The sequence below is a fragment of the Dermacentor silvarum genome, chromosome 1, assembly GCF_013339745.2.
Source record: "Dermacentor silvarum isolate Dsil-2018 chromosome 1, BIME_Dsil_1.4, whole genome shotgun sequence".
In the NCBI taxonomy this organism is placed as follows: domain Eukaryota; kingdom Metazoa; phylum Arthropoda; class Arachnida; order Ixodida; family Ixodidae; genus Dermacentor; species Dermacentor silvarum.
The window spans coordinates 129535703-129554246 of record NC_051154.1 but is presented as its reverse complement, the minus strand read 5'-3'; the positions used below and the strand labels follow the sequence as shown (position 1 = coordinate 129554246).

Below are 18544 nucleotides of genomic sequence, written 5' to 3'. Positions count from 1 at the left end.
ACATAATCTTGTATTCAAAACGATTTTTAAACAAAACACTCATTACTGAAACTGTAGCACCGGTATCCACTAAGGCATCAGTATTTAAACCATCAATGCAGACACACACTTTGTTTTTTAGCATGGCGACAGGCAGAGGACTATGTGACTGTCCCGCAACTTCACCTCCATCGGTCGCACTAGCTTGTTTCCCAGCTGGGATGGTGGTGAAACTGAGCGACGGCGAGCGGCGATAATTGGTCGGAGGTGGAGCAAGACTGTGGCTGGAAGCTGGAGACTCACGCCGAGATACACGTTCACGCGGATATCGTCGAAGAAGCGCAGCGGTCTGCCACGGCGCCCAGTACTGCCCTCCAGATTGATAATCGAGGATCGCCGAAACTTGCTGATGCCGTTGGCGACAATACCTGGCAATATGTCTACGGATTCTGCAGCTAAAGCAAATAGGTGGCTCACGGTACACAGGGTTGTCATAAAATTGGGTAGAGAAAGAAAACGACATAAGCAAGTCGTGCCGTAGAGTTCCACCCATTGTGACCGCTTACCCTTTGATAATACTTCAGCCAGTCATCGACATCCTCCCCAGCTTTGCCAGAAAAGGTGAGCATTTCTTTCTGAGGGATCCAGCAGATGATTTGCCTTGGGCGCTCACTATCATCTTGCATGCTTGTGTCATGGCTGCTGCCAGCTGCTTGCGGTTCGTTCATGTCCGTGTCTTCAGCCGGTAATCCGACCAAGCGCCTGCTTCGCCGGAGGGTGCGTGGAAGAAGGGTGTCCACAGCGATCACCCAGAACCTCCACCAAAGTTTTTATGGATGAGATGGGTTTATTTACAAGATGATCGAGGGGGCATAGAGACAAGATCGCAGGCAATCAGGCATTTTCTACACAATGCGCCGTTCTTCAATCTCCTCTTCTTCGCCTTCGCCGCGCAGCGTAACAATATTGTTATGGACACCCTCTCTAAATACCTCGCTCATTTCTTTTATAGGTATTGTAATGAAGAAGGAGAGCACAAGGACAAGGCCACCCAGATCGTCTGTTCAATGCCTGCAGCGCAACCAGTGGGCCAGCCGGATCGCCAGTGCTTAGCACGAGTGTGGGACGTTCGGGCAACCAGCTGTTCCTGCTCTGCGTCACCTGCCTTCTCGGTTACGAACAGACGATACCATCTGAATTGTTCAGTACACCCCTTTACAATTGGTGGAAGGTGCTAGGTATTCAAGAACATCTACACCCTGGAACTCCGGTCTCGGACTCTGCCTCCCGTCATGCCTGCCCCTCCCCAGCCGACGTCGCCGCCACCCTCTGTTGCCTGCTCTGGCGCTCTCCCGCTCCGCCATCCAGCGGTTTTCAGCGGTACGGATGAGCAGGACGTCAATGACTGGTTGTCTACCTACGAACGGGTGAGCTTGCACAATCGATGGGACGATACTGCCAAGTTAAGTGCTGTCATCTTCTACCTTGCGGGAGTGGCTCACCTGTGGTTTAAAAATCACAAAGCCGACTTTCAGTCCTGGTCCGCGTTCAAGACCAGTTTCGCTGAAGTTTTCGGTCACCCCACCGTCCACAAGTTGCACACCGAGCAGCGGTTACGAGAGCGAGTGCAACAACCCGGTGAAACATTCACCTGTTGTATCGAAGAGGTTCTCGACCTATGCAAACGTGTGGATGCTTTTATGCCACATGACAAATTGAAACACATTCTGAAGGGCATCGCCGATGACATTTTCTAAATGTTGATCGCCAAGAGTCCACGAACCGCAGCAAAGCTCATAAACTTGTGCCAAAGCTACGACGAGTTGAGGAGGCAGCGCGATTTGACCAGGCGCCCCTCAGTGGCTGACGAGGCCCTCTCTTCCATGACAGTCTTCTCTGATCGCTCCCCCCTGCTCACACAAATCCAAGCTTTCGTGTGAGAGGAAGTTGCATGTCAGCTTTCTCTACTACCCTTCGCTGAGCAACCCCAACAGCAGCCGCTGCCGCAACAGCCACCTACACAGCGACCTACACAGCTCGCCCCGACGCTCCAGCGGGTTATTGAAGACCAAGTTGCTGAGGCTCTACCAATGCAGCATCAGCAGTACCCTGTCGCCGCGCCACTTACTTACGCATCCGTCGCTGTGCAGCCTCCTCGTCAACCACTCGTTGCGCTACATCCAGGCTGCTACCACCCGTTCATCGACCTGCTCCTGCCTTTGCTAATCCTTGGCGCACGCAAGACAACAGACCCATATGTTATGCCTGTGGTATTCCCGGCCATGTTGCACAACTCTGCCGCCGCCGAATGCTGCACTCTGATGGCTTTGTGCAGTCGCCTCCCTACGCTGACGTGCAACCTTTCCACGACAGTTCTTTTAGTCGGCAGTCGAACAGGCCACCAGCCAAGCGCCCGGTCCTTACACGTCGTTCACCTTCCCCGTGTCACCGCTCGTTGCCTCCCATGCGTCGGCGCCCTTCACACACGCAAGAGGAAAACTAAGCGCCGCAGTTCAGGAGGCAGGAACTGCGTCACCATCGATCTGTACAAGTCCTCCATTGTCGCCTTCAAATGTTGTCGACCTTACTGTTGACGGCAACCCTACCGTTGCGCATATTGATACTGGAGCAGCTTTGTCTGTCCTAAGTGAACGCCTCTCTCGCACTTTATGAAAAGTTACGACGCCACTTTCCGAGTTTTCTCTTCGCACAGAAAGCGCCCAGCCAGTTCAGCCTTCAGCAGCATGCACAGCTAGAGTTGTTATTCAGGGCGTTGTCTATATTGTGGAGTTTGTGGTTCCGCAGTCACGCTCTCACGACGTGATACTTGGGTGGGACTTTATTTCGCGAAATAACGCTGTCATCAACTGTGTGCGTGCTGAAGTAGAATTTTTGCCTCTAGAACGTGCCCCTCGTCAGCGCCACTTCTCTTCCCGCTAAGCTAGTCCAAAGATGAAGGACAGAGAAGAGACGTGGCACACACGACGACTGGGTGCCACAGTGCATGGACTGGGTGCCAGAGTGGGTGCCAGAGTGGGTGCCATAGTCTAGTGGTTATGGTTAGTGGTTAGCGCTCGCCTTCGGATCGTGTGTACCCTGGTTCGAATCCCGCCGCGCCAAGAAAGTTGTGACTTTTCCAGTCGTCGTGTGTGCCCAGCTCTTCTCTGTCCTTCGTCTTTTGACTGGTTTTTACTATTCAGTATGTACCAACTGACCCAGACAGCTACTCTAAGCTAGTCCTTTGGTAAGACATCGCCATACCGCCGTACTCGTCTGCCGTTGTTCCCGTCTTTTGTGGTGCTGTCTCTGAAGGCGCTGTCCTCTTCACTCCTTCGGAACTCTTCATAACCCGCAAAGATGTTCCCCTCCCTTTCGCCACGCCTCACATTTCAGCCGGTTTCAGCTCCATCGTTGTCTGCAATCCGCTTCCTACAGCCCTGAAGGCTCTTTACGGCGAAGCACTTGGCCGTGCTCAGCCTCTTGATGACATGTTTATTACCGACGTGCCGGATGCTTCGCATGCAGAGCTCACTGACTTCTGTGCACTTTCCACTTCTGCTCCGCCATCACCTGACTTATTCCCACCTTTCATTGCCGATGACCTTACTTCCGAGCAGCGCTCCCAGCTTCTTCACCTGCTTGCCCAGTTCCGTTCTTTTGATGTCGCCAAGCCTGCTCTGGGTAGCACGTCAACCGTCAGCCACCACATCGAAACTGGCTACAACGCGCCATTGCGGCAGCGCCCGTACTGCATCTCAGCCAAGGAGCATTAGGTGATCAGTGAGCATGTCGACGACATGCTTCAGTACGGCATCATTCGACCTACCCATAGCCCGTGGGCATCACCGGTGGTTCTCGTCACAAAAAAAGATGGTTCCATTCGGTTGTGCGTCGATTATCGCCGTCTTAATAAGATATAACGCGAAAAGACATGTACCCTCTACCGCGCATTGACGATGCTCTGGACAGTTTGCAAGACGTTGAATTCTTCTCTTCGTTGGATTTACGCTCGGGCTACTGGCAGGTCCCGATGTCAGTAGTTGATCGCCCTAAAACCGCATTCATTACTCCAGATGGTTTATACGAATTTATAGTGATGCCATTTGGCCTATGCAATGCGCCTGCTATGTTTGAACGAATAATGGACAATATCTTGCGCGTCCTAAAATGGAGCATGTGTTTAAACTACCTAGACGACATTGTTGTGTTCGCCCGATTTCAGCAGGCATCTTCACCGCCTTACGCAAGTGTTGACCTCCTTGACCAACGCGGGCCTGCAACTGAACCTGAAAAAGTGCCAGTTCGCCGCGCGCAAGCTCATGATTCTAGGTCACGTCGTATCCCAAGACAGTATTTGCCCCGACCCATCAAAACTTTGTGATGTGGCAGAGTTTCTTAAACCTAAGACACTCAAAGAACTCCACGTCTTTATTGGCCCCTGTTCTTACTTCAGACGTATTATTCGCAATTTTGCCTCGATTATCTCCCCTCTGACAAAACTCTTAAGTGGCGCTAACGACCTATCCTCCTGGTCTCCTGCATGCGACACCACGTTTGTGACCTTACGTCGTCTCCTGACGTCTCCGCCTATACTGCAACACTACAACCCCACCGCCCCAACTGAAGTGCATACCGATGCCAGTGGTATTGGCCTTGGCACTGTCCTTGTGCAGCGCCAGCCTGGCTACTCCGAGTACGTCGTTGCTTATGCCAGTCGTGCGCTGACAAAAGCAGAACGCAATTACAGCGCCACAGAAAAAGAATGCCTGGCCATCGTTTGGGCACTCGGGAAGTTTGGTTCTTATTTATACGGCAGACCTTTCAATGTGGTTACTGACCATCACGCCCTTTGTTGGTTATCCTCTTTAAAAGACCCGTCTGGACGCCTTGCTCGCTGGGCTCTTCGCATTCAAGAATACGACATACATGTCATCTACCACTCAGGCCGCAAGCACACTGACGCTGACGCTCTGTCCCGCTCTCCACTGCCAGCCGACACTGTCTCCCTCTCCGCCTTTGAGACGGTGTCGTCGGTCGACATCAACACCTTCGCATCAGAACAGCGCAGGGATCCTTGGGTGGCCTCTCTTTTGGGTCTCCTTTCTGGCTCACCGGCATCTCCCATCTCTCGCTCCCTGCGTCGCCAGGCTGTCCATTTTGCTGTCCGGGATAACCTCTTGTATCAACTACCAGCCCGAGGTCGCAAGTGGCTCCTAGTTATCCTTAGGACTTTGCGTTCCGACATGTGCGCATCTTTCCATACTGACCCACACCCCCAGCGTGCACCCGCCAGCGTTTTGAAGACGTATGAGCACCTGCGGCAACGTTACTACTGGCGAGGAATGTTTACTTTTGTCCAAAAGTTTGTCCGCTCGTGCCCGCAATGCCAACACCGCACATCTCCGCCTCATCCGGCCCACGGTTTATTACAGCCGCTTCCGCACCTTGCTCGTGCCTTCGACCGTGTGGGAATTGACATGTACGGGCCGCTACACCTGCTGGCAAACGACGAATGATAGTTGCAGTTGATCACAATTACACGTTACGCTGAAACCGCCGATCTACCTGCAGCAACCGCCAGTAACGTTGCATCCTTTCTGCTCCATCGTTTGATTCTTCATCATGGCCCACCTCGTGAACTGCTGAGCAACAGAGGCCGCATGTTTTTGTCGCAGGTGGTTGAAGCTCTTCTTGCTGAATGCCGCATAGTTCCCCGGACCACCATGGCGTACCATCCTCAAACTAACGGGCTTACGGAGCGTTTCAATCGAACCCTTGGTGATATGCTCGCCATGTACGTTTCATCGGAGCATACAAACTGGGACATCATCCTCCCATTTGTCACGTACACATACAATACGGCTACCCAAAGTACTACAGGATTTTCCCCGTACTTCCTCCTCTACGGTCTCGATCCTTCCCATACCATCGATACGGTTTTGCCTTATACACCAGACGCGTCAGAGTGTGCTCCCGTTTCAGCTGTCGCCCGATACACCGAGGAATGCCATCAATTAGCCCGACATTTCACCTCCGACGACCAACAATGACAAAAAGCCAATCGTGATGGCGACGCTGCGAATCTGAACTTCGCTCCCGGCACACTTGTCTTGTTGTCTGTGCCTTCTACCACGCCTGGACTTTCGACAAAACTTCTCTCGAAGTATGATGGATCATACCGCATCGTCGAACGCACCTCTCCGGTCAACTATGTCATAGAGCCGTTTACACCGACATCCGACAAGCGCCGCCGTGGACGGGATGTTGTCCACGTTCACCGCCTGAAACAATTCTATGACCAGCCCGTCTCCACGTCATAAGTTGCCAGGATGGCTCCGCTTTTGCACCGGGGGTAATTGTAATGAAGAAGAAGAGCATAAGGACAAGGCTAGCCAGATCGTCTGTTCAATGCCTGCAGTGCAACCAGTGGGCCAGCCGGATCGCCAGTGCTTAGCACGAGTGTGAGACGTTCGGGCAACCAGCTGTTCCTGCTCTGCATCACCTGCCTTCTCGGTTACGAACAGACGCTACCATCTGAACTGTTCAGTACACCCCTTTACAGTATATTGATATCAATGGAGAGCCTCTAGAGTACATGGATGCCCTTCAACTCTTTGACTCTTTATGGTCTGTGAACCATACACTGAGAAAACTGCACCATGCAGTACTTTACACACAGCTTATGGAATACTACAAATTGTGGTAGGAGCGATATTATAAAATACAGAAATTTACTTCATGAACTCCAAAAAATTGTTTTCCATTTGTGTGCTCTTCTCTTAATTCACAAGGGCAGTTTTATATAGCACGGGCAAGTTCAGCTCTAACAGGAGCACAGAAAAATGCATGAAAACGCAATCTGTGCAAGCCCCTAAAATTCACCTTTTTTAAATCCTGTGCTTTCCTTCATTTCAGTTAATGCAAACCACTTTAGGTTTGTTAAAATAAGTAGCATATTTGTTAAGAAAGTGTACAGTCATCACAAATATGAAAGGGAACGCCTAATTTTTTGTAGGGGCTAAACACACATGCTCTCCATACAAGTGTTCAGTGATACTAAAATTTCATCAGGAAAACTTGTTAAGTATCAAGTTCCTAGAATTGAACCCATGCATAACAAGTTATCATAGTTTTAAAAAATTTGCTGTGCCCTTTCATATTAATGACAACTGTACTTCACAGACCATAATGAATGGAATACTGGGATCACATAGCTGTTCAAGCTATGACACATGCAGTGACACTTCATTCAGAAGAGAAATAGAACTGATATGCCCATTTGATTGCCATGGAATAAATTCAACACGGAGTTGTAGACTTTAAATAACGGGCAGTTATGATAAAGTGAAATGGAATCCCAAGCAGCAACGGGAGCAGAGTACAGGTTTCATTACCTTTTTAATTAATTTCATGCACACAAAAATTTTGCTTACAGCTTTAGCCAGGTATATTATATTAAAAGCTTACTTTTACAAAAGAAGAAAAGACAACAAAAAGGAAGAAAATCAGAGGGAAAAACTCACCCTTTTGACTTCATAGACATGGTCATGGCCTCCTAAGATAAGATCTACCTCATCTACATTGGCTGCCAAGCGGCAGTCGTTGGGAGTTCTCATGTGGGTTAAAGCTATAACATAGTCTACACCTTTCTGTAAGCACAAAAGCAAAAGACAAGAAAAATACATGACTTGCATAGTTCAATGCAGAGGAAAAGAACGGGAAAATCTCATGTAACATATCATGCAAGAAGAAATATCTATGCACATTACCACATGAATCATGCACCTGGAATTCAGGCTCAGGCTACCGTAAAATACTGAGCAAGCACTTATGCTGAACATGTGCCTTACCACCACTTTTATATCATGTTGTCACATACCAAGCACTCCCCCCCCCCCCCCTTATTTTTTCTTCAAATGTTTTCAAAATCATGAAATGACATAGCGAGTTTCCAATCCCCAAATGAAGCAGTAATGGAACATAAAGCATATTTCTGCAGTTTTCTAGAGATTTTATCAAAGTGCATCCACTGAGAAAACCATGCAAAAGTTTTCACTATACCTTGCTCCTTCTACACATGAGCAATATTTACAATAGTGTTTCATGTTGATGACTTTTGCTGTGGATTATTCTTTCTGTGCATATTGTGCACACTTTTGAATACCAAGACAAGTGTGAAATTTGCACAGCAGAGTGCCGTACAAATGCACAGCACTCTGCCACACTATCCACAATAAAAGCATTCTGCTTGTCAGTTACGTTGGTGTTCACGGAAAAAAGGGTTTTACTTGTTCTGGATGACACAGCAATAAGCAGTTTTTAGATGTCTCAGAGGCATGATATGAAAGTGTCCTACGAATGTCAGCCGGATGGCATTGGAGTAGAAAACTGAATTCACATTGGTACACTATAAGCAGGTAGCAGGCAATTACAATTTTTTCAGTAAATGCAAAATGGCATTCATGTCAATTTAAATTCTTAGAATCATCAAACAGCCACCCTATCAATTGTGCCATCTGCATTTTGGCTGTCTGATTGGACAAGCACGTCATTTACCTTTTTTTTATTGTTAGTATCTGTAAATTTTGGCTGAGTGCTTGCTAGACATTTTGCAGCAATCATTACAGTGAGCGTTGTGTCTGATACAGTAGAACCCTGTTGATACGTTTTTCAAGGAACCGCAGGAAAAAAACGTAACAGTGAGGTAGGCCTAAAATCACAACAGCAATGTCATTAACAGCTCTGAATGGCTGCCAGTATAGTTATTATACATCTCGGCACTTGTACTGCGACCAGAGACGGCGCATGCACACATGTATAAATATGGGACACGTACTATGTTCCCTAACAGTGGCCTCTTTCTGCTCTTAATATGCTTCACCGCATAACACGTCCGTATTGCGGCGAAGCTGACTTAAGAAAACTTGTAAAATTAGAACCACGGGGCGACAAGCTTATCGGGACTGACGATCACATACTTCCGGCATTTTGGCGTGGGGCCACCGGTGGAGCTTGACAAGCTTAACCGGCGAGACACGCTTATCGGGACTGATGATCTCATACTTCAGGCATGTCGGCGTGGGGCCACGAGTGGAGCTTGACAAGCTTAACCGTGAGTATACATTTATCATCTTCGTAGCAACATGTGAGAGCTAATTTTCTTCTGCAGTGCTAAATTTACATGACCACCGTGTTCAAACGCAATGTAAGGTGAAGTAACATTGCAGAATGGTGATGTATCAAATGAGAATACAATATGTAGGGACGAATAAGCTTTAGGTCGGAACCACGAAAATGCAACGTAGCAGCCGGGAAAACACAACAGCTAGGAACATATTGCCGCGCCTGTACTTCGATGAAGAGGAGGACTATGCGAGCAAGCATGCGCGCTTCTATCAAGGCGCAGCGAAGGAGAAGTCGCAGTAGCGCGCTGTATTAAAAAGGCGACCTCCTGCTATTCCTCTTGATCAGGGCTGTGCGATCTCTTTTTTTGACATTGCGACAATATCAACAGGGTTCCACTGTATTCGGCATGTAGATAAGCATACTAAGTATTTCTTCAGGTAAACAGTGCTGTCAAAAGACATAGGTCCGCATACTCACTCACAAGCATGCTGGCTTATACTCACTCCACGCATATTTCATAGGTGTAAGATAAGCAACCACGAAAATACAACGTAGCAGCCAGGAAAACGCAACAGCTAGGAACATATTGCCGCGCCTGTACTCCGATGAAGAGGAGGACTATGCGAGCAGGCATGCGCGCTTCTATCAAGGCGAGGCGAAGAAGAAGAAGTCGCAGTAGCGCGCTGTATTAAAAAGGCGACCTCCTGCTATTCCTCTTGATCAGGGCTGTGCAACCTCTGTTTTTGACGTTGCGACAATATCAACAGGGTTCCACTGTATTCGGCATGTAGATAAGCATACTAAGTATTTCTTCAGGTAAACAGTGCTGTCAAAAGCCACAAAGCATACTAAGTATTTCTTCAGGTAAACAGTGCTGTCAAAAGCCATAGGTCCGCATACTTACTCACAAGAATGCTGGCTTACACTCACTCCACGCATATTTCATAGGTGTAAGATAAGCATTAGTGAGTGACGAAGAGTGTGAGGAGACATGAGTATGAATGGGAGTTAGTGCCTACAAGTTCGAGTGGACGTAAGTACGAGCAAAAGTCAGAGAAAGTTCTGTTGAGTGGACGTGAGTACGTATTTATGAGAGTGCTAGTGAATGAAAGTGGACACAAGTATGATTGTGAGTGGGTGCCAGTATGTGTGAATGGAAGCGATTATGAACACGAGTGACTGTTGGTGAGTATGAGTATGCACGAGTAGGTATGTGAGTGAGTGCCGAAATATGCGAGTCATAAGTGTGAGTGAGTACTACAGAGCCTGTCAAAATATTGGTGAGTGAGTATCGGCTTATTCTGCCAACCAATATTAAAAGCTGATTTATTTTAATAACTTTGGACAATCAAATGTGAAAGCCAAAATATTTCTGCTATCCACTACTGGCCTTTTATATTATTTAGTATGAGGTATACCCCGAAAGTAAGTTCCACTTGAAAATATTGCTGCAACGATACCATGGTTAAAATTTGGGACCTTCGAGTCTTTTGTGTCCCCTGGCATTCATCTTCCCCACATGACTATTGCATCTCCTGACATTCGGCATCACCGTGCGACACACACGTTATGGTGGAAGTCCGTGTCACAGTACGCAGCTGTGATGAGAGATGGCATAAGTGTTCCAATGCAAGCACCACCTGACAGTGCGGATAACTTGGGCACAACAGGAACACTTGCTTCCTCCTCTATGGATTCAGGACATTGGCGTGCACAGACCAAACACGTCCTCACCAATGGTCTTCGCAACTGTCCCGCAGATGGCTTTCCATTCGGTTTAAAAGAGCAGCACTTGTACGGGCAAACATGATTGCTCAGATGAACTTCCGTTCGCGGGACCGTACCCGTGAATAACTTGTACAGTGTAGACCGCTTATAGCGTTAGTCGCCGGAGTCGCGAATATCCGCACTATAAGTGGTACCGCACTAAGACCAAAAGAACTATTTTATTGCGATAATGGACACTCCAGGCGCATTTCTGCCGTCGCTGTAACTGTGCTCTAGGTTCCGTATTCGCTTACTAAATAAATTAACAAGCACGGTGTCACACACGCGCAAGCAAACATGAATACATCTCGCTCGTTGACCGCGGAAACGAACTGTCAAAACGCTCGAGTGACAAAGCGCGGCGAGCAAACTGACCTTCGTGCTATCATGCCTCTCGCTTCAACGCGACCTATAAGCAGCGAAAACACGGCGCGCGGCGGACTTTCCCCGTCACAGATTGCTTTCAAGATAGGGCCAAGGTGATCGTATCGCCGAAGTGGATCGTCGCAGATTACGCCCTGCTTCGGGCCACTGAAACCATTCCGCATTGCTTTGCCGGCAAAAATCCTCTCCTTCCGTTTGCGCCAGTCCCGAACGTAAGTTTCGGATTCTCCGAACGCCCGTGATTTCCGTCCGTCTCCACACACATGATCACTTTCCTTTTAAATGCGGCATCATGATGAACTCGATACTTCATACTGATAGAGCAGAGGCAGAGAACGTGAAGACAGACAGTAGACTACTGCCTAAGAAACGTGTACTGCAGCACATGGAGGAAACTACGTACGGTAGCTAGGCTCGAGAGTACCTAGGCTCGACGCGCGTGCGAGGCGGCCATTTTAAAAAGGCGACGGTTATATGGTAATGCAGATTTAGGGTCGTACTCGATTCTAACGCACGCACAATTTTTTGACCTGCTTTATCGGAAAAAAGTGCACGTTAGATTCAAGTAAATATGGTATTTGTGGTTTGAGGGGAGCGTTTGCCATCTAGGTTGACTGCCGAACTTCCAGGCAGCCGCACTGTAACCGGTATTTCGTGTCCCACAACTGCACTATAAGCGATACGCGTATACGTGGAGTGCTATGGGAAAATTAACAGGAGTCTGAAAAGACCGTATTATATCCGGTCCTGCACTATAAGCGGTTACGTTATAAGTGGTCTATACTGTACTTTGGAGTCGGGCATGGGCAAACCATTCATTTGGTAACCTTGCACGGTGAGTTAATATCCTCGATTCCTCGACGGAACTACAGTAAATCCCCGTGAAATCAAAGCTGTAAAACCGAAAAATAATTTCTAGGTGCAGTAAAACTTCATTAATACATACCCGCTCAATAAATATTTCTGGCTTAAAAATATAGTCACGATGAATTCCTCACCTTGTCGCCAGTGCACCTAATGTATTCGCTGACTGCTTAAGCCATGGTAGCTTAACGCATGCAGAACGGTTAGTGCATAGTATTTACTTCATTTTTCGGCATATACAGTGCAGCCCACTTATAACATAACCGCTTTTAGGGCGGGACCGGTTATAGTGTGGTTTTTTTTTACCCCTGATATATCTCCCATAGAAGTTAATGTATAGGCGGACCGTTTATTGCGTAGGCGCACGAAGCAGAATACCGGTTATAGCGCGGTTTTGTTTAAGCGCGCGACCATGAAATCGGCGCACGGAGCACGGCCTTTTCTAGGAGGCGTCGAGCACGGCCCTCACGGGCGCACGGTTGCCAGGCGCGCAAACGCAGAGGAGTGGGAGCACGGGCACGCGCGTGGAGACCAGCGGCGAAAAGCGAAACAAAAAGTCGCAGTTTCCCCCAAAAGGTGAAGCAAATTTACTAGTAGAGACTACGGAATAAGGATAGTAGTTTTATCGCCTGCATAAACTTGGCCACATCCGCTTACTAACTGAATTAACAAGCATGGTGTCAGCGACACAAGCAAACATGAATAGATCGCACTCGACGACCACAGACAAGCACTGTAAAAACGCGGGCGTGAGCAAACGCGGCAGGAGCAGCGACCGAAGGTTCGTGTGGTCTATCGCTTCAATGGAAACTGAGCGGCGAAAGCACATCGCATACAAAGGTCAGAGCCGTGTGGAGATTGCTTTCAAGATACGGTGCACGCAACAGCCCTCAGCCGCGCAAAGTACGCAGTGGCTTGCAGAGAAAGCCGCGCCCCCCTCCCTCCCGCGCTGCCTTCACGCTTTCCTCCTTTCGTGTGGGAGATTGAGTCGCCAGTTCTCCTTGCGCCCGGTCGCAAAATACGCAATTGAGTGCCGCAGCTAAATGTCGCCTCCCTTCCCTCCCTCCCATCCCCCCACGGCCTTCCGCACGACGTCGTGTTTGCTATCCGCCGTATGTTCGCTCTCCGTGAAAGCACGCGTCCCCAACGCGCCTTCACTCGCACATACAGCATACAGCATTTTTTTTCTTTTTTTTTTTCAGGAGTGGGAGCGTGGGCGCGCACGTGGAGACCAGCAGCGAAAAGCGAAACAAAAAGGAGGAGAAGGGCGGGAGACTTCGGAGAAAGGAGGGTGCATGTTTTCATCACTATAGCAATGTCTAGAGTGAACTAGATAGAAGCGTCCAAGCAGGGCGCGCGGAGTGTGGGGGAGAACGGTGGCGCACTCCTTTTTTTTTTTTTTGTCTTTTTCTTTTTTTTCAGGAGTGGGAGCGTGGGTGTGAGCGTGGAGACCAGTCTCCAGACGAAAATAACAGCGTTCTTCCGCTGATGCCGCACTTGTTAGGGGAACGTGGTTTTTGTGCTGTGTTGTGATTGTGTTGTATGTGTGTGTGGGTGAAATATGTAATAAATTGTGTTTGAAAGGTGGGTTGCCCGTTTGGCATAAGCAAAAGCCGAAAAAAGCATGCTTTGATTATAACTGCGGTACCGCTTATAGCACAGATTTTTACAACTCCCACCACTTACGTTATAAGCGGTCTACACTGTACAAGCATGAAATCAGTGAAATGTTGTGCATGTAGACCATAGATAGCAAAATTGCAGAGCATGGACCTTTCCCGGACTGCAGTCGCCACCGATAGTGACATCAAAACATGGTAGCTATGACACATTTACTGCTCCCATAGCTTGTAACGCTTCCACGTCATAGTCGTGGTTGACGACGTGGATGATGGCCCATCCGTATCCGATGCGGCTACTGCGTTGACAATCATAGAAGTGGGACCTGATGGAGAAACTGGCTCGCGACCTTGTCGAGTTTGAGGATGCCGTCGTCGTTGCAAGGGCGCCATGGTGCCAAGTGAAAATATCAGACTTTTTGCTGCCTGCTCACAAATAAAACTTGTCTGTGTGTGTATGTTTAAGCGAGAATTAACGCATTCTTTTGGCCGGTAAGTCTATAGCCGCTCATCTGCCATTGTCGGTTAATTAGTACATCGCACAGTGCATACCTGATCCACGTTACCTGCCAACTACGTATTAATGAGGTTTTTCTGTAAGCAGTGTTTCGAGATATGCGCAATCATGAAAATGGAACCCCACTGGCCGCGTATAGACCACATGGAGCCTTTCCAAAATACCAGTAGTAATATTTTCGGCAACTTTCGCGTGCATCTGCACTGGAGACGTAAGCTTCTATGAGCAACAGCGTACTGGCACAGTGCCAAGACAGCATGCTTGGCATAGAGTCAAGACAATTGATCCTAATAATAGATTTGAATCCACTTATCCGAGTATAACAGATTTCACACACCAAAAAAGCTGACACTGCTACTTTCTGCATTGTAATGAATACCGGACAATTTAACTTAAAAACCAAAACTACGGAACAGTGCAATTGTCATGGCTTTAGCAGAAGCCCATGACTGACCCGGCATTTATGCCTCACCTTCGCGCGAGCATGAAGCGAGCGTCCTTATCAAACCGCAATCTCGCTGAAACACTGTGGGCTGGCATGCTGGTTTCTTTTGACCACTGTGCATAGGCTAAGCGCGCCTGCTCAAAAGTGCCAATCATCTTGCCCAAAGTCATAATTAATATGCTGCAACCATATTGATACATCACTGACAACGTCCTAAATGAGAGGGAAAAAAAGAAAAAATACCGACTCCCAGTTCAGTGCTGCTGTGTCAGGCCACAAAGTGGCAGTGAGCAGCCGAGCAAGTGCGCGCGAGTAGTAATACAGTATAGACCACTTATAACGTAACCACTTATAGTGCAGGACCGGATATAGTACGGTCTTTTCAGACTCCCGTTAATTTTCCCAAAGCACTCCATGTATACACGTATCGCTTATAGTGCAGTTGCGGGAAACGAAATACCGGTTACAGTGCGGCTGCCTGGGAGTACGGAAGTCAACGGAGACGGCGAATGCTCCCCTCAAACGGGCGTCCCAAGGAGTGCTCGAGGAAGAAAGAGAGACGAAGTGAAGGAGAAGGGCACGTGGTGCGAACGAACAGCCAGTGAGGCTGAAACCAGAATCTTGAGTGCGAGTTGTGAAATATCACGGCGCACATAGCGAGCGAGGACCACGAAACTGCCAACGCCGGCCAACGCGCGCTTCACGATAACGGCAGTAAGCGAAACTTCAGGGAGCGGGCGGCGCCGGCACAGCACGGCGAAGGGCGCACGTGGAGACTGTGGAATGTGAGGGAGGAGGGCGACAGGGAAGCGAATTTCGCCTCTGCAACTCCGCCGCTTCGGTGGCCCCCTCGCCCTCCCTCGTAGCTCCCTCACTTTCGAATGTCACCGTGCACGCCCGCCAGCTCCCCGAAGTTTCGTTTTCTGCCGTTATCGGGAAGCGGGCGTTTGCCGGTGTGGGCAGTTTCATTGGCCGGCCTGGGAAAGCGCCGCTGCTTCCCGCTTCGCCGTAGCCGCAGCGTGCAAGGTCAACACGTGACTAGAAAGTAGAGAAAGCATAAAGGAGAAAGAAGGGTTCACTGCCATTTTCTACGCATGGCTACGGTAGCGTGGCTGAGACGTCGGCACGTACACGCATGTTCCGGCGCAACGCAGAATCGGCGACCTTGCCATTTGAGAGAGAGTGAAATTTCCGCGGCATTTTTTTTCTTCTTTTTTTGTTTTGTTCACGCGTGACATTAATTAGGGGTCTCTCCTAAGCTTTTACTCTATAGCGCTGCCGGAGCAATGCCGGTCGGAGGGGCCGCCGCGTGATTTGGTTCGAATTAACGAGATTCGAGTGTACATTGATGCAAAAGTTCTAGCCGCATTCCTCGACTGTCGCATACGCGTGGCGGCTCGGTGCCCATGTTTTGCATATGTGCGGGCCTTGAAAATTGTTGCTTTGGTTATAGTGCGGTACCGCTTATAGTGCGGATATTCGGGACTCCGGCGACTTACGTTATAAGCGGTCTAAACTGTAGATAGTAAGAAAGGGGAAAAATATGTGGGGGCCGCGGCGCGTTGCGGCTTCTGGCTCGGATAGCAAGCTGCCATCAGGTAAAAAGTGAGTGCAAGCGGCACTGCCGACGCTGCCCGTTGCCTTTTTCCTGGTATTGTCATAATCGAGAGTTCGAGATATTCAGAGTCCGGCGCAAAAACTTTTAGAGATAAGAGGTGAAAAACAAATGGATTGAAACCACACCCGTAAAAAATTTCGACTTAACTGATATTTACAGATATCAGAGTTCGAGTTAAAAAAGGTTTACTGAACACAAGTATTCCTTGCATGCATTTCAGCTAGCTGGTGTATTGTATAGAAGGTGCAACAAATGCCCTTACGGTATTTGCACTACTGTGTCATTTCCTTGTTTACCAAAAGCACTACAGACCCCACAAATTTCAGGCATTTTGCGCAAGCTTATCTCCCCTTTACTTAAGTTACCGATGCCATTTTAAAGGGACTGACAACTCATTTTTATGGTACCCATTGTTGTAGCGCAACGGGAAGCTTACTGGTCTGAGTGTCCAATCATAGAGTGGTAATGTGGAATACGCCATGGGACATTTCTTAAGAGAATTTTTCGATCTGCAGTGAGGATGTAGTAGTGCTCAAGAAACATGCTGGAAACAGTGATAGGCGAGCGCGATAGCAATTATACGCCAGCATTGGTGGGAAGGAGATGACAAGTGTGGCCCTAGCTGTAAGAAAGTAATATTTTGTTTATCAAGCCGATGTTCCTACAGTTTACGTTTTCTGAAGTGTTGAATTCTTTCTACAATAATAGGTGATGTCCAAGTCTACACCCCAGCAACAGTTCCCTCCAAGTAATAGAAACCAATCTCGAAGGCCATGCTATTGCTTGCTGCATGTGCCAAGCTTTTTTTTTTTTAGCCAATTCAAGCTAAGTGGAAGGATATGCCAGTAGTGCTATTATTGCAGTGCTGGCACCCTTTCATGGCACAATTAGTCGATGGCATTTTGTATCTCACACAGACCACAGAACTCGGGGTACTCACTTGCAAACTTGTATGCGTACAACAGCACTGATGTGCACAGCCATGCATTGAGAGACGTGATGGATCAGCCAATCTATTCATTACCAAGAAGGCATCGCCGTTTGTTAGCGTGGACATTTTCCAGTTCGTAATATGCATACAATAAAGTGCAAGCACCTAATAATATAAGAACTGCAATTTTAAACAATAAGTATGCGGTACTTAATAACAGCCAACTTACGTACATTAACCGTATATACTACATCTGAAGTACCAAGGCTTCACTGCCAGTTCATGCTACTAGCATTTTTTGCAACTTTCTATGCCAATTCAAAATTAGAATTTCTACTTAAATCATGAACATGCTCAATTCTATCATTATAAATGATGGCCTTTTCATTTTCACCAACACCTCACAATTCACTCTGGCCAGCTGTCAGTCCCGTTAAACAAACCAAATTGTGTAGATGCAACTACTGAATTTACAAAGTTCCAAGTATTAAAACATCCTGCTGCCTGTGAAATTTCGCCTTATCATCTCTTTCTCGAATCAAAGAAATGCAAGTTCAGCAAAAGGTAATTGGGAATTTGTGTAGTGTTCAGAGAAAGAGCTTGGAGTAATGCTAGCAGATGAATTAGGTAGGAACTACAAGGACGGTCACTAAAAACTTCATGCCAAGGAGCAAGGCACTCTAAGGGAAAATTTGCGAGAACTGATGCTTTAGAGTTGTACAGTTAAACCTGCTTATAACGAACCTCCATATAACGAATTCCTGGATATAACGAAGTTTTTCGATTCCCCGCCGTTGCTCCATAGAAGCACATGTATTTGAGACCTCTACGTAACGAAGTGGCAGCGGGAGACCCCCTCAATATAACGAATTTTCCCCTCCGACCACCTAGAGATTTCGCCCCAAATTTTGTCATTTTTGCGCGAGCAGCAACCGGAAGCACCTTCTCCACCGCGATGGAATGCGAAGCGAGCGCACGTTTGCGTGCGTGCGTGTGCGAGGCGGCCCTGCATCCCTCGACCCGGCGATCTTGCCGCCACGGGCGTGACCTTTCCCCCTCCCTTCATTCAAATCTGATCCTGCCGCTTGCTGCAGCTGGCCTAGCCCGCCAAGCCGGCACTCTCTCCTTTTCCAGCTGATGTTGCCGACGCGCTGGTACACGCTGTGGCACATCAGACTCAATGAGCGCGGACACGCGCTGTCAAACGCCGGCGGCGTGTGGAAGCGCCGCTGGAGAAGCGAGCGAAGTGACCTTCGTGCTGTTGTCTATCGCTTCAACGCAAACTGAGCGCCGA

The 18544-nt window shown here is 48.3% G+C and overlaps 2 protein-coding genes across 2 annotated transcripts in view; both read right to left on the bottom strand.

Annotated features, from left to right (window-relative positions):
• LOC119436024 (cytochrome c oxidase subunit 4 isoform 1, mitochondrial) overlaps nt 1-18544 on the bottom strand; it is a 480308-nt gene that overhangs the window by 79143 nt on the left and 382621 nt on the right. The gene's annotated exons all lie outside the window — the stretch shown is intronic.
• Nucleotides 1-18544, bottom strand: part of LOC119459099 (trifunctional nucleotide phosphoesterase protein YfkN-like) — a 91583-nt gene that overhangs the window by 50299 nt on the left and 22740 nt on the right. Inside the window, exon 5 of the mRNA XM_049668777.1 lies at nt 7503-7675. Within this exon, the coding sequence (XP_049524734.1) occupies nt 7503-7675 (173 nt within the window). The remainder of the gene's footprint in view (nt 1-7502; nt 7676-18544) is intronic.